Here is a 15,201-nt window from a genome sequence, read left to right on the forward strand (position 1 = left end):
ACAGAGAAAAACAAAACAAACAAACAAACAAACGAACAAAACATTGGGATCAATAGGAAAGCTGAGGAGGGGGGAGGGGAAGAGGAATGGATATAATTGAAGTATATGATATGTGCGTATGGAAATTTCACAACGGAGTTCACTATCCTGCATAATTAACATTTTAAAAAGAGTATTAGTACCAGGCCAAGTATGGTACCGCACACTTTTAATTCCAGTATTCAGGAGGTACCGGCAGGTGGATCTCTGTGGGTTTGAGGCCAGTCAGGACTATGTAGTGAGACTGTCTAAAAATATATGTGTTCTACATATAGATGAAAAAATCAGCAGTAGTTAAAAACCAATAACTATTATGAGTGTGTTTCAAATGGTCTAAAAATGTGCTACAGGGGCTAGAGCAATGGCTTGGTGCTCTAGAGTGCTTGCTGATGTGATATTCAGTTCCCAGCATGTACACCAGGCTGCTCACAGCTGCCTATAACTCATGCTTCATTGGATTCAATACCCGCTTCTGTACTCCATGGGCATCTGCCCCACATGCACAGATCCCTACTCAGACAGACAGACATACATAAAAATAAAAAATAAAATAGATCTTAAAAATACACAGCCAAATAGAGAAGGCACAAGTCATCTGGGGCACGTGAGCACTTAGAATATGCTTAGTTTGGGCTGGAGAGATGGCTCAGAGGTTAAGAGCATTGCCTGCTCTTCCAAAGGTCCTGAGTTCAATTCCCAGCAACCACATGGTGGCTCACAACCATCTGTAATGGGGTCTGGTGCCCTCTTCTGGCCTGCAGGTATACACACAGACAGAATATTGTATACATAATAAATGAATAAATAAATATTTAAAAAAAAAAGAATATGCTTAGTTTGAGACGTTGAGGCTACATGCTAAAACCCTGTCTTAAAAGGGTGAGGTTAGTGAAAATGTAGGGTAATTTATAATTTTATTCATTTATAATGCAGCATAAGAAATGATAGTTAATGGGAACAGGAGGCACCTTTCTCTGTAGACAGGCTGTTCTTGCCAGCAAACAGCCTGTTCATTTTGCTCTCAGTCTAATTTAATTTAGTGTTGTTTATAATATTTGTAATTACCATCTGAAATCTAGTTTCAGCCCTGTGGTTTGTTTATATGTAACCACCAGGTGGTTAATTTTGACTCGCATCCTATTTGAGTTTCTACAGCGAAATGGCCATTGTACATAATATTTCTTCTCCTTTTATTTTTTCAGCTAGGCAAACATCATAAAGAACTACAGAAATTGGTGGACACTCTGCCATCAATTAAGCACAAGGTAATCTTCCCCCTTACATCACCTGAAGTCTATCTTATATTTGAAACTCGAAGTAGATAATACACTTAGAAGCAGGAAGACAAATTAAACAAACTACATTCAGGTCTCTTTCCACACTGCTGCAGGAGGAGACCTGGCATGGATGAGGGTGCATTGATGATGACCATCCTGTGGTTAAACCCTGCAAGGCACAGGAGAAATGACCTTGGTGGAGCTTTGTGGTTTTGCTGAGTGCATGCTAACCGGGGATCTACTCTTTCCTGACAACTCCCTTTCCATCTTTGTAGGAACACTCAGAACAACCTTCTTTTCTTTAGTTACCTCCCATGAGTAGGCAGAGAGAAGAGTTGTACAGAAACTTAACTTGTCTAGAGTGAAGCGCTCTGTGTCCTCTGTCCAACTGCCAAGATGAATTCCTCAGTATTCAGAATCCCATATGGGCTGCTTCCCGGAAATCAGTACACCATTCTTCTCTCTGTCTTCCTATTCCCCTCCTTCCCTCCCTCCCTTCTTGTTTTTCTCTTTTTCTCTTCTTAGTTCAGGATTCTGGCATTCCCTTCCTTCCTTCTTTCCTTCCTCCCCACTTTCTCCTTCCCTCCCTTTCTCTGCCAGGATGGAACTCAGTGTTTGAGCATGCTAGGCAAGCAGTCTAGCACTGAGCTACACCCTCAGCTCTGGGCTAGTTTTAAAAGGACAAATCTGTTAGTTTCTCTTGAAGAAGAGACACCTTCTGTTTATGAGCAGCCACTACCTAATACCCCCCAACAGAATTAAAGGAAAAAACATTTTTTGTTGTTTTTCTCGGGGAGAACTATCAGAAATCCACAGTGTGATTTTGTGTGAAGTAGTGATGGCTGTTTTAGAAGCTACCCTTAGTCCCTGGACATGCCCTGGACCACTGTTAGTCCCTGGACAACCCATGGGAGTCACTGCCTCACCCTTTGATACCTGAGTAACTTTGACCAATAAATAACAACTCCTTCTCTTGGACAGGACACCCTGGCAGAATTCGGATCATTTGACCCTTCTTGTCTGATGCCTGCTTGCCCAGATTACTGGACCTACTCTGGGTCTCTCACTACACCGCCCCTCTCCGAGTCTGTTACCTGGATCATTAAGAAGCAGCCAGTAGAGGTTGATCATGATCAGGTATTCCTTGCACATCTTCCATCCAAGGAAATGCTCGTCTGTCTGTTCAAGCTTGGCTCTAATCTTAACATCAGTTTTGCTTGTTTGTTTTGGGAGAAGTAGGGTCTCATGTAGCCATGGCTGGCCTGGAACTTTAAAGAACTTTTTTTTTGTGCTTGTTTTATTGTCTTGTGGTGGTAGAGATTGAACTCAGGGCCTTGCACAGACTAGGCAAGCATTTGCTTCTGTATCTCTAGCCTTAACCAGGATAAAGACTTAAAGCACAGAAGGACATGGACATAGTGATTTGCCTTTATATTTGCTTAGGAATTGTGTGCTTCCTCTGTAACTGTGAATCTCTATGTAAAATCAAGACCCCGGTGAAGGAAAGGGTGAGCTGGAAATGTCCAGAGCATTTATAATACTCAAGGGAATTCTGCAGTAAAAGTCCAGAAGACTAACAATGACTATGAAGAAAACTGAATATTATTTAAACCTGTGGTCTATATTTGCTTAGAAAATCAGTTGAAGTGATGATTACTATACCTATACACAAAGCCTTGTTTAGTTTACTACTAAAATGCAATGATATTTGCTCATGGGTTTGGGATCTAGCTTAGTTCTGGATTCAATCCCCTGTAACACCTCCCTACACACACACACACACACACACACACTCCAAACAGATAATTTCTAATATTTTCTCATACTTGCTGTGTAGGATATATATTGATTACGAATCCTTTTCACGAGAAATAAGCAAAACCTTCCAAACCTTTTATGAAGGCAATATAACTGACTCTACCAGTGATGGCCCTACCAAAGTGAATTTGAGACTGATCAGAAAGGAAAAGAGGTAAAATACAATGTTAGAAACAGAATCCAGCAGTTTATCAGAAGCAGAGGGATAGTTGTTACTGGTTCCAAACTCTCTTAACTGCTGAGCCAACCCTGGATGCCTGTTTATTATAGTAAGAAAATTCGTGGTATCAGTGACTCCACCTAAAGAAAAATATTAACATTGCCAGAATTTTGTGTTTCTTTTTTTGGGCTTTTTGAGACAGGGGTTTCTCTGTATAGCCCTGGCTGTCCTGAACTTGCTTTGTAGACCAGGCTGGCCTTAAACTCACAGAGATCCACCTGCCTCTACCTCCTGAGTACTGGAATTAAAGGCGTACACCAGCCAGACTCTTTTTTAAAAAATGGTATTGAGAATTGAACCTAAGACCTAGTGCATGCTAGGCAAGTAGTCTACCGCTTAGCCACATCCCTGGCCCTCATTTCCGGAGACTCTTAATGACAGTTGTAAAGTCTTTATTTTTTTTATCAAAGAAATAGAAGTTTATTAAGAAGGAGAAAGTAATACTCCCTCAAATAGGAGTGAGCTAGTGGGTTGAAGGAAATCCCCTAAAGCCTCTAGATTTTTTTCGTTTAGTTTCATTTCTTGTTTTTTAAAATATGGTCTGTCTATCTAGCCCTCTCTGTTCTGGAACTCACTATGTAGACCAGGCTGTCCTCAAACTCCCAGGGATCCTCTTGCCTCAGTCCCCTTCCTTAGCTCTGTGTACCTTGCTATTCTGTTCGTAATAATTTGTACTAAAATACACATGAATCGAGACTTCCTTAACATGGTGATCTTAGTTCAAAAGTAAATACAGGAGCTAGGGAGATGGCTCAGGAGTTAAGAGCACTTGCTGCTCTTCCAGGGGCCAGGAGTTAAGATCCAAGCGGTCATGTCAGAGAGTTCACAGCCACCTGTAACTTCAGTTCCAGGGCATTGAATGTCCTCTTCTAACCCACATAGATAGCATACACAAGTGGCATACTCTCTCGCTCATAAATAAAAATAAAATAATTTAGAAAACAAATACATTCATCCATTGGTAACTGTGGAAGACTGGTTCCAAAACCCCAAGTCTCTTATATGGAACTGCATAAGATTTTAACATTTGCATGTATCCTACACACACCTTGCAATATACTTTAAATCACCTCTATATTACTTTTTGAGATTATATTGCCATACAGTAGAAATACTATGTAATTTTTCTACTGTATTGGTTAGAGAGTAATGTCAAGAAAAGCCTCTGTAGATGGTCAATAGAAGCAATTTCCTGGCTGGCCTAGAGTTCACTGTGTAGACCAAACTGGCCTTGAAATTACAATGATGCTCCTGTTTCTGCCTCCTCACTATCAACAGTATTTTTCCTAATATTTATGTGGAACCCATGGATACAGAATTCCAATAATTATGTGTTATATGGAAGTATTTTTTTTTTTGCCTCATGTAGCCCTATTCTGGCCTCCAACTCACTATGTAGCCAAAGATGACTTTGAACTCTACCTTACAAATGCTGGGATTACAGGTACACCTGAAAATAACTGTTACCATATTAAATGTTATATTAAATTATATTCTAGAATTATCTATATACTGTGCATGCCTACAGACCTAGCTACTCAGGAGGCTGAGGCAGAAGGATTGTCTGAGCCTAGCTGTTCAAAACTGGGCTGAGCAATATATCAAAACTACTCCTCTCTCTTAAAAAATATGTTATAGAGCCAGGTATGTTGGTACATGCCTTTAATCCCAACACTAGTGAGATCCTGTCTCAAAAACAAAAGACAGAAAACATTGTAGAAATGGCCCATATGATCAGATCGAAAAATAAAGCTAAGTGAGGAAAACAGTTAAAAATGCAAAAATGAAATAATTTAACAGTTGGTGCAATGTGTTAATATATAGAAATAAAGATATATATCAACTATATGTCAGTTAAAAGACATGACACAAAGATATAATTTAAAAAGTCATAGATATGATCAGAATAAACTGAAAAATACATTTGAGCAGTTTGAACAAGAAATGCTAACCATAAAACTTAAAATCTTTTAGGATATTGAAGAAGACTTAATTAACTTCATTACTGGCCAGGATGACATCATAATGATGTTAGTTTTCCTTAAGTTGTTATATTTTCCATGAATTGTTTAGTCTCCATAATTTAATGTAGCTCCAATAAACATGTCATCAGGACTTAAAGTGACCACATTACTTTTAAAAGGTTTTATTTTTAAAAAATTATGTATATGAATATTTGTCTACTTGTATATGTATATACCATACTGTGACTAGTTTCCAAAGAGACCAGAAGAAGGTTTGGATATACTATAATGGGAGTTATGGATGGTTGTGAGTCTCCATGTGTTTGCTGGGAACTGAATTCAGATTCTCTACAAGAGCAGCAAGTGATCCTAACCGCGGAACCATCTCTTCAGCCTCATTTCATTCTGTTTTTGAATGTGTGCATGTGTGCACTCACAAAGAAGCCAGAAAAGGGGTGCCAGATCCACTTGAACTCAAATTAGAGGCTGAGTTGCTCAGCATGTGTGCTGGGAACTAAATTTGGATCTTCTGAAAAAATGACAAGCACCCTTAACCACTGAACCACCTCTCCAGCCCCCTAGACATAAATTTTAGTCAAAACAGATATGCATAAATAGCCAGGGAGATTTCTGGCACAGGAATAAGACAAACAATCAAGAAAAGCAGTTAGAAATAGAAATAAAGCCAATGAAAGGCACACACACCACACACACACACACACACACACACGAGAGAGAGAGAGAGAGAGAGAGAGAGAGAGAGAGAGAGAGAGAGAGAGAGAGAGAAGGGCGTGAAGAAGGAAGGAAGGGAAAGTGGGAATGAATTAGCCTAGGTTCTTTTGAATATGGCGTCTTATGCTCATGTGCTTATGGAGGCTGAGAAGTCTTCTGGTTTGCTGTCTACTACGGAAGAACCAGCTTCAGCAGGTTAGAGAAACTGGAGCGATGGGAAGTCGGCCACTACTAAACATATACACAAGAGGTTTATCCGAGGGGGCAAAACTTAATTGTTCATTTTATTTTTCTCTTTCTTCTTCTGCCTCTTTATTTTTCTCTTATCCCTTTTATACCACCTAAGCCAAAAGTTTCTATGCAAGAAAAGATTACCTCACAACCACAATTACATATTTTCCAGAAACAAATTAAAATCTTTACAAAGGAAGAAATCATATCATAATCACAAGTTACAGGGTTTTTATTTTGTAGAAGCCCACAAGTAGTTCAACATTTTTCTTTGTATTAATTTTCCCGCCATAACATCTTTCTCCCAAAACAATGATTTCTTCATTATTAGCAAAGGTCTAAGCAAGCCAGTGGATTGCAGCCAGTTCCTTTGTACTGGCCTGCAGCTGTTTCAGGTTTCAGTGCAGCAGATTCGTATAAAGCTTTAAACAAGAGGTGTAGCTTACCATCTGTTTTTGCTTACACACAATAGGGGCATTCAATTTCCTCTCACAGCTTTGTTTTTTCAGGGTGCACACCAGGACCGTGATTAATTCTGTAGGCTACATGACCAAGGGACTCAGGCCTAACCCTGGGTGTGGGGACATAACTGCTTTCTTTGATCATCAGCTTGTTTGCCCACAGGCAGAGTTCATGTACGGGTCTGTAAATGCACTGAAACTTCCTTATTGTTATTTTCCATCCTCAGCAAACCTCACATCTAACAAAGGGGAAAGTGACTTCTAGCCTAATTTTGCCCTTTTTTGTATGTTTTATTACAGCAATTGGCAGACTAACCTAAACCATTTCCCTAATCATCTTTTCTGTCTTAAGCACCTGTATCTTTAAATCATGGCTGTCACCATTGCTCCTATAAAAGTCATCTTCATTATGATCGGCAAGTAAAATGCTCAGTGAGAAGTGGGATTTTCCCATGACCATCCCACTATCCTAGGCACAGTGGGATCCTTTCACCTGGTAGTCACACCATGCCCAACACACCAGGAACCTGGCAGCAGCAAGCAGGAGAAAACACAGCAGAAGAAAGGGGCTTGCTGGAAGCAATCCCTCTCCAGCGTGTACCCATCGTAGCTCTGTTGTCTGGTAGGCTGAGGCTCATAAGCTCCATTGCTGACTGCAGCTCCTCAGGCAGGGCCACTGGACAATCTACAGCCTGAAGCTTACCGGCAAGGTGAGCTCCAGGGCCTGAGACCTGGAAAGCCAACAATGGGCCTTCTAGTCTAGGCTTCAAGACCTGAGAACTAGGAGCTCCCAGTGCAGAGGCAGATTGATGGCTCAGTTCAAAAGCAGTCATGGTGGGACTTGTAAAGACAGAAAAAAGGCAGGCAAAATAATAGGAAAACAATCCACAACCAAAAAACTCTGGGTGACCTCAGGTTACCCTTTCATGTAACAGGATTAAGGCAGAGGCATCTTCATTACAAGGCCAATTGAAATGGCCTGTTCGGGATTTCACTGTTAAATTTCTCTAATTTCTGTTTCTTAGAAAATTAGATAAACAGTTTAGTTTCCCCTTGGTAAAATGGAAGCCTATTGTGACTCCATCTTGATTTTTTTCTTTTTCTGAGACAGGATCTCATTATGTATCCCTGGCCGACCTGGAACTCTCTGTGTAGACCAGACTGATCTCACTTCACAGAGATCTGCCTGCCTCTGTCCTCTGTCTCCCTAGTGCTGGGATTGAGGAGCCACCACACCCAGCTTCTCCATTTGATCTTTATGTTGGTCTATTGGGACCTAATACAGTCAGTTCTCTAATTTCACACAAAGTAGATGTTGTGGTACAGCCTATAATACCAGCACTTGAGCTGTGATCACTGGAAGATCGGGAGTTCAAGGCTACCCTCAGTTATATAGCAGTTCGAGACCAGCCTAGGCTATTTAAGACCCTTTCTCAAAACAAAACAAAAAGACAGTTATCGACAGCAAAGTTAACCCTTTACTTTTTTGTACTATTCAGGCTCTCCACAGTCACTGACACCCTCATAAAAAAAGACCATCTGCTTTACTAAGTCCCCCAGTTCAAATCCTGACCTCTTCTGGGAAACACCCTCACAGACATACTTAAGCAGCTATCTGCACAGCCTCGTTCTCATTGATAGAGAAAATCAGCCTTTCAAGAAGAAAGTTGGAAGTTCAAAAATGTGTCCAACTACATATGAGAATTTACTTTATGATGAACGAAGGTGGTATTGTTAATCCCACCAATTGAGAATAAAACCACTACCACAGTTTAAAAGCCAAATTAGAAGCAAGCTTTAATTAAATACTGGCTGGGTGGATGGGATCTGGCCACGTCCATACCCAGGTTTCTCAGGAAATGGCCCAGAATCAAGTATGGCAAGGGCTTAAGAAGGAAAAGCATTGCAAAGTTCATTGCATTTGCCATCAGGTCCAATCAGGGACAAGCATATATCCTGACAAGTGTCCTGCCTTCGTACCTCCCATATGACATCACGCACATCTGCTGCAGATGGGCCTAACACACTTGCTTAGGGGAATGCAAACCATGTGGCTTATTATCTTCTATAAGCAGTAGCCTCCAGCGTTTCAGGAACTGTCTGTCCTTGCAGATCACAGGCATTTTTGTGTCAGGGATCTCTAAAGCCTAGTAGTAATTAAAACTTAAACTGTAACTTTGGCTCTCACAGTATCTCAACTCAGTGAAGGAAAAGGACAGGGCCTTCTATAATATACACTGTAAGGGCAATGTTTGGTGGTAAAAGGGGAGTTGGATTGAGCATTCAAACTTTACACAAGATATTAAATGTACAAAATGGCATAATAGGAGCTGGGGAGACAGCTCAGTGGAAAACTGCTTCCCTAGTATATGCGTGGCCCCACATTTAACCCTCAGTACTGGAAAACAGACAAGCAGCATAAACGTTCATAGAGAAATCCTTCTAGACTGCAAGCCGAATGGCGCTCTTTCAACCACAAAAGAAACCAGAGGTCTGAAGGAACACAAGCCCTCAAACTTGTTAGACCTCATTTCAACATTTCTTATGATGAAACTTACAAACATTAGACAAAGTCCAGAGCTGGACTGCTCATGAGGTTGACCTTTGTGATCTACACATTCAGCCTGCTACGCTGTTATCCTTCATGTTTAAAGACTGATAAAACTCTGAAAAGAAAACCAGAGGGTCAGTGGCCTATGGAGGGAATTTCCAGTACTGCATTCTGTTTTCTTGTGAAAACAACTTGGGAAGAGAAGGATTTATTTCATTTTTCACAGCTTACAGTCCCTTTTTAAGAGAAGCCAGGGCAGGAACTCAAGCAGGAACCAGAGAAACTGAAACAGGCCATGGAGGTGCACTGCTTACTCTCCATCCACCCGCCCAGAGGTGGTGTCGCCTACAGTGGTCTGGGCTCTCCCAGATCAGTTATTAGTCAAGATTTACCTATGTGCTAATCTGACTCTAGTTTTTGTCAGGATGACAAAAAATACAACCCGTATGCATAGATAATTCAGTAATTAAGGCAATGTTACCTGAGGATTTCTACATAGTTAATGGGGGAGGGAGAGACACTTTCCCCCAGTGGTGTAGCCACTGGTAAGATGCCCATCCTCCTGTAGGTGGCCCTAATAAATCTCAGTGGGTCATATAATGTTTTTTTAAAGACATGAAAGTAATTGGGAAGAGGGAAGTGTTAGATTTTGGAGCACAGAGTAAAGAGACAGAAGGCGGGAAAGAGAGCAGAGTCTGACCTGATCTCATCTCAAAGGATGAGATTGTTTCTTTCAAACAGAAAAAGATAGGCACTCTCCCATGGAGTAGAGGTTTTCTGTAGGGGAAAAGCTCGCTGGGACCCTTTATGGAGATTGGGGGTGGGGTTTGGGAATGAGGAAGTTGATGATGCAGCTTCAGGAGATTATGTGCAGCTCTGCAGACTCTCCTTCCTGAATTTGTTTGCCCAAGCCAGACAGATTATTTTGGGGAGATAAGCTGTCCAGCAAACATTCTCCTCTGGGTTGTGGCTGTCGAGAAGGATGAGCGCACAGCCATCGGTAATTTCATGGAAATCCTGTTTTCACATCCAGGCCCTCTGTCATCTCAGACCCTGAAGCGTAGAAAAAAGTGATGGATGGGGTCAGCAATGATTTCTTAACGATTTAATGCTGTTGGGGGATCATTGTAAGGGAGAGAGAAAAAAGTGTTTTTTTTGTTTTGTTTTGTTTTGTTTTTTTCCAGGGTCTTTTGACTTTAGAGGTATCTTGATTCCTTGAGACTATATGGCTTTTGGGGATCTCTGATTCCAGGACTCTGAGGGGTTGGTAGTCCTCAGTCAAGAGGAGTTGAGTGATAGTTGAGGAGATGAGGGCTTGAACTCCTTGCTGCAACAGATTAGAGAGGAATTTTAAAACATAAAGACTGAAAATTAGAGCTAGAACTATCATAATAAGAGGCCTAATACACGGGGCTATTCATGTTATTCATGTACTCCAAGGCTCCCAAAACCTGTCCAGCCTGATGGTGGCTATCTGGCTTGTGATTTTATTCTTTCGACAGCTGATAAATTCACAAAGAAACAATATTTCTCGACTAGCAAAGAAACAATACTTCTTGACTAGCATAGCATAGCATAGATCCCTCCCCTCCCTTTTACCATAATTAGACCTTTGGGTTTTTTTGTGTGGTTTTATTTTTCTTTGAGACAGGGTTTCTCTGTAGCTTTGGAACCTGTCCTGGAAACTAGCTCTTGTAGACCAGGCTGGCCTTGAACTCACAGAGATCCACCTGCCTCTGCCTCCTGAGTGCTAGGATTAAAGGCTTGTGCCACCACTGCCTGGCTTCCACAATGAGATCTAGTCCAACTGCCAGGGAGTCCAACTGAGGGTGGAGTTTTTGTTTTCTCCTTCCTTCCTTCCTTCCTTCCTTCCTTCCTTCCTTCCTTCCTTCCTTCCTTCCTTCCTTCCTTCCTTCCTTCCTTCCTCTCTTTTTTTTAAAGACTTGCTGGCAGTGGTGGCACGTGCCTTGGGAAGCAGAGAGAGGGAGCTCTCTGTGAGTTCAAGGTTAGCCTGGTCTACAGAGAGAGTTTCAGGACAAACTACCAAAGCTACAAAGAGAAACCCTGTCTCAAAAAACAAACAAACAAACAAAAACAAAACAATAAAAATAAATAAACAAATATTCACATATTTTGTCTTCATGCATGTCTGCACACCAGAAGAGGGCACCAGACCCCATGGGACTACTGCTATAGATAGTCGTGAGCTGTCATGTGGGTGCTGGGAATTGAACCCAGGACCTCCAGAAGAACAGCCAGCGCTTTTAACCACTGAGTATCTTCGACCCCAAGTCTAGAGGTTTTTTGATGCTGTCCTGTACCCGTGTCAGATCAGCCTTAATTTGTTGAGTGAGTTGGTTATGTTGAACTTGTTGGAGTTCAAAGGCCATTGATCCCAGGCTCATAACCCCTGCCATAGTTTCTTAGGATGCCATCGTTTTTGATTTGGATAGGGGTGGGCTGATGGTTTTTTTTTTCATTTTTTTAATTTATTTTTTTATTGAAAAAAAAATTTCTGCCTCCTCCCAGCCTCCCATTTCCCTCCCTCTCCTCCCGCCCCCTCCCCCTCCCCCCACTCCTCTTCTCCTCCCTCTCCAGTCCCAAGAGCAGTCAGGGTTCCCTGCCCTGTGGAAAGTCCAAGGTCCTTCCCCCTCCATCCAGGTCTAGGAAGGTGAGCATCCAAACTGGCTAGGCTCCCACAAAGCCAGAACATGAAGTAGGATCAAAACCCAGTGCCATTGTCCTTGGCTTCTCATCAGCCCTCATTGTCCGGAACCTGATGGTTTGTTTTAAAAGACTCAGTAAGATTGGAAGTGGGAGGTAACAGTGACAGAGAGTATCAGTGAATAGGATCAAAATATATACACATAAGAAAATTTCATAATGAAACCCATTATTAGCTATAATTAATAGATGCTAATGAAGCATTTAAAATGTTACCTGTCATAATTCTAATCACTGGTTATTTTCACACTCAGTATTGTTCATTATTTGTGTAAATCCATCTGATCTTTTATCTTTATACTATGTATAATTTTGTGACAAAATGGAACCATTTTGTACATACTACTTTTCTAGCTTTTTCTTTCCATTGACGTTCCTCAGAACCAAAGAGATGATGCAATTCACTTTTGGCAAACAGCTACTGCTGTCACACAACCATGCCAACAACATGGCATTAAAGTATAAGTTCTCCTTCTGGATTCAGTTAGAGACGAAGTATTATAGAATTCTATAAGTGAGGGTAAGCCAGGTGTGGTGGTGCATGTCAGGGCATTTAGGAGACAGAAACAGGTGGGTCTCTGGGAGTTCAAAGCCAACCTGGTCTACGTAATGAGTTCTAAGTGAGACTCTGTCTCAAAACAAACAAAATGAAAGTCATTTATCCATGTACTAAAGCTCGTTTTTGATTGGTATTCTTGATGTTTTTGGTTCCTAGCTTGAGCAGTTTCGAACCCTGCTTGTCACTTCTGAAGGGGAGAAAGAGAAAAGAATGGTGGACAACTTCCGCCCGCTGCAGCCACTGATGAACCGTACTGTCCGCTCGTCCTTCCGCCATGATTATGTGCTCAATATGCAAGTGAAGCCCAAGCCAGCAGCCAACCAAGTCACCCCCTAAGATGTTCATATTTTAGGCAGCATCTTGCTTTAATGTATATTCACTTAAAATCTTAACTAGATTATTTTAAAATTCTGCATTTAATAATACTTATATGTATACATTTATATTTCTTACCTTCCATTTTTGTAACAACATTTCAAAGTTTCTACCCTTGTAAAGCAAAGACTTGGAGACAAAACAATAAAAAAAAAGCCCATAACCGAATAACATCAGGTTACCTTAGGTTACCTTTCCTTGGGACAGGATTAAGGCAGAGGAATCTTCTTTACATCAATTCAAGTGGCCAGTTAGGGATTTTGATGTTAAATTTCTCTAATCTCTCTTTCTCAGAAAGTCAGAGAAAGTTTAGTTTCTGCTTGGTAAAATGGAAGTTTAATGTAAATAACCCATCTTGATTTTTCTGTTTGGGCCTTAATACAGGAGCTTAACAAACCCACAGCAAGAGGTTCTTGTGAATTTTATTTAATGACGTCAGTCTTTTGTTCAAACTGTTAAATTGTCTCATCTTACAGTATTGCTCCCAATTTTAGCTACCATCATTTGGAACTGCAGACCTCAAAGTGGCATTCAAAGGTTAGGCGTGCATTTATTGATTTCAGAGTATTTCATCTATTTTTTTTTAAGATAAGGTGTCTCTGTGTACCCCCTGACTGTTCCATAACTTACTCTGTAGACTTGTCTAGCCTTGAACTCATAGAGATCTTCCTGCCTTTGCCTCCCAAGTGCTGGGATTAAAGTCTTGGGCCACGATTCCTGGCTTTCATTTGTCTTACCAAATGCATTTGCTCTTTGGCTGTTAATAGTATGTGTCATTGGGATAGCAGCAGGACATGCAAGTTGCTCTTAAAGCAACCCGTTGGTAATTATGATGTGTTCTTATAGCTGACATTGTGTGTGTGTGTGTGTGTGTGTGTGTGTGTGTTGTGTTTTGAGGCAGGATCTCACTCTATAGTCAAGACTAGCCAGGAACTCACAGTGTTCCTCTTGTCTCAGTCTCTCAAGTGCTAGATTAGAGGTATAAGGTACCACATTTGACTATTAGATGTGACACGTTTGGCTATCATTTTTATTTTTTGAAACAAGGTGTCATGTAGCCCAGGGTAGACTAGAATTTGCTGTTTAGCTGAAACCGCTCTTAAACTTCCGATTCTCCTGCCTCCACCTCCTAACTGCTAGGATTATAAGTGTGCGCCACTTCACTCAGCTTTAGCTATCTTTTAATACTTAGAGTTCTGTAGAATTTTAAACAGGTACTGTAGCCAAAATGTTAACATCTACCAAAGGCATAGACACTGACCACAGGCTTCTCAGAAAACATCTCTATGGGCCCAGACTGGTAACTCCTACCTGAATATTGACCATAGTTTTAGGTATAGTTTGTTTCAAAATGTAGATGTGAATTTTTGTATTCAGACTTGTCAATGAGTACGCCTGTACTAATCTTTAGTTGCTATTGCTAGCATATGATATGTGTACTTATTATCAACTTGCTGTATAGAAAATATATTTTATAATAATGGGCTGGTGAGATGGTTCAGTGGGTAAATACTTGCCATGAAAATCTAATGACCTTAGTTCGATCTCCAGAACCTACATAAAGATGAAAGAAGAAAACTAACCCCACAAAGTTGTTGTCTGACCAAGCATGCTCCGTGGCATAACACAACTCCATATACATCATAGATACACACAATAATAAAGAGAACTTCAAAAGAATAAAAAACAAAATATATTTTATAATCACAAGAAAACAAGGACTTTTACTATATCTAGAATTTCTTTTGCATTTTTGAAGGTCAGATATTTTACTGAAAGACTTGGGATTCTATAGAAAGCTATCTGAGGGTTTCTATTGCTGTGATGAATCATCACGACCCAAAGGCAAATTGGAAAGGAAAGTGAAGGAAATTTCAGCTGAAATTTCCACAGCACTGTTCATCCTTGTAGAAAGACAGGAACTCAAACAGGGCAGAATCCTGGAGCCAGGAGCTGATGCAGAGGCCATGGAAGGTGCTGCTTACTGCCTTGCTTCCATGGCTTTCTCAGCTTGCTTTCTTATAGAACCCTAGACCACCAGCCCAGGGATAGCACCACCCACCATGGGCTGGGACCTCCCACATCCATTACTAATTAAGAAAACACCTTATAGCTGGAGCTTATGGAGGCATTTTCTCAGTTGAGTTTCCCTCCTTTCAGATGACTCTAGCTTGTGTCAGGTTAACATAAAACTAGCCAGGACAAAGCATATTCAGAATGTTCTAATGATTGAAATGCTATAATATAGAA

The 15,201-nt window shown here is 40.9% G+C and overlaps 1 protein-coding gene across 4 annotated transcripts in view; it reads left to right on the top strand.

The window, feature by feature from the left end:
- Ca5b (carbonic anhydrase 5B) overlaps nucleotides 1-13,353 on the top strand; it is a 101,634-nt gene extending 88,281 nt beyond the window's left edge. For all 4 annotated transcript variants that reach the window (XM_057759820.1, XM_057759818.1, XM_057759819.1 and 1 more), the window contains 3 exons: nucleotides 1,242-1,304; nucleotides 2,298-2,453; nucleotides 12,733-13,353. In XM_057759820.1, coding sequence (XP_057615803.1) covers nucleotides 1,242-1,304; nucleotides 2,298-2,453; nucleotides 12,733-12,912 — 399 coding nt within the window. In that variant the 3' untranslated portion in view covers nucleotides 12,913-13,353. The remainder of the gene's footprint in view (nucleotides 1-1,241; nucleotides 1,305-2,297; nucleotides 2,454-12,732) is intronic.
- Nucleotides 13,354-15,201: the final 1,848 nt, after the last annotated feature.

This window comes from Chionomys nivalis, chromosome X, assembly GCF_950005125.1.
Source record: "Chionomys nivalis chromosome X, mChiNiv1.1, whole genome shotgun sequence".
Classification (NCBI taxonomy): domain Eukaryota; kingdom Metazoa; phylum Chordata; class Mammalia; order Rodentia; family Cricetidae; genus Chionomys; species Chionomys nivalis.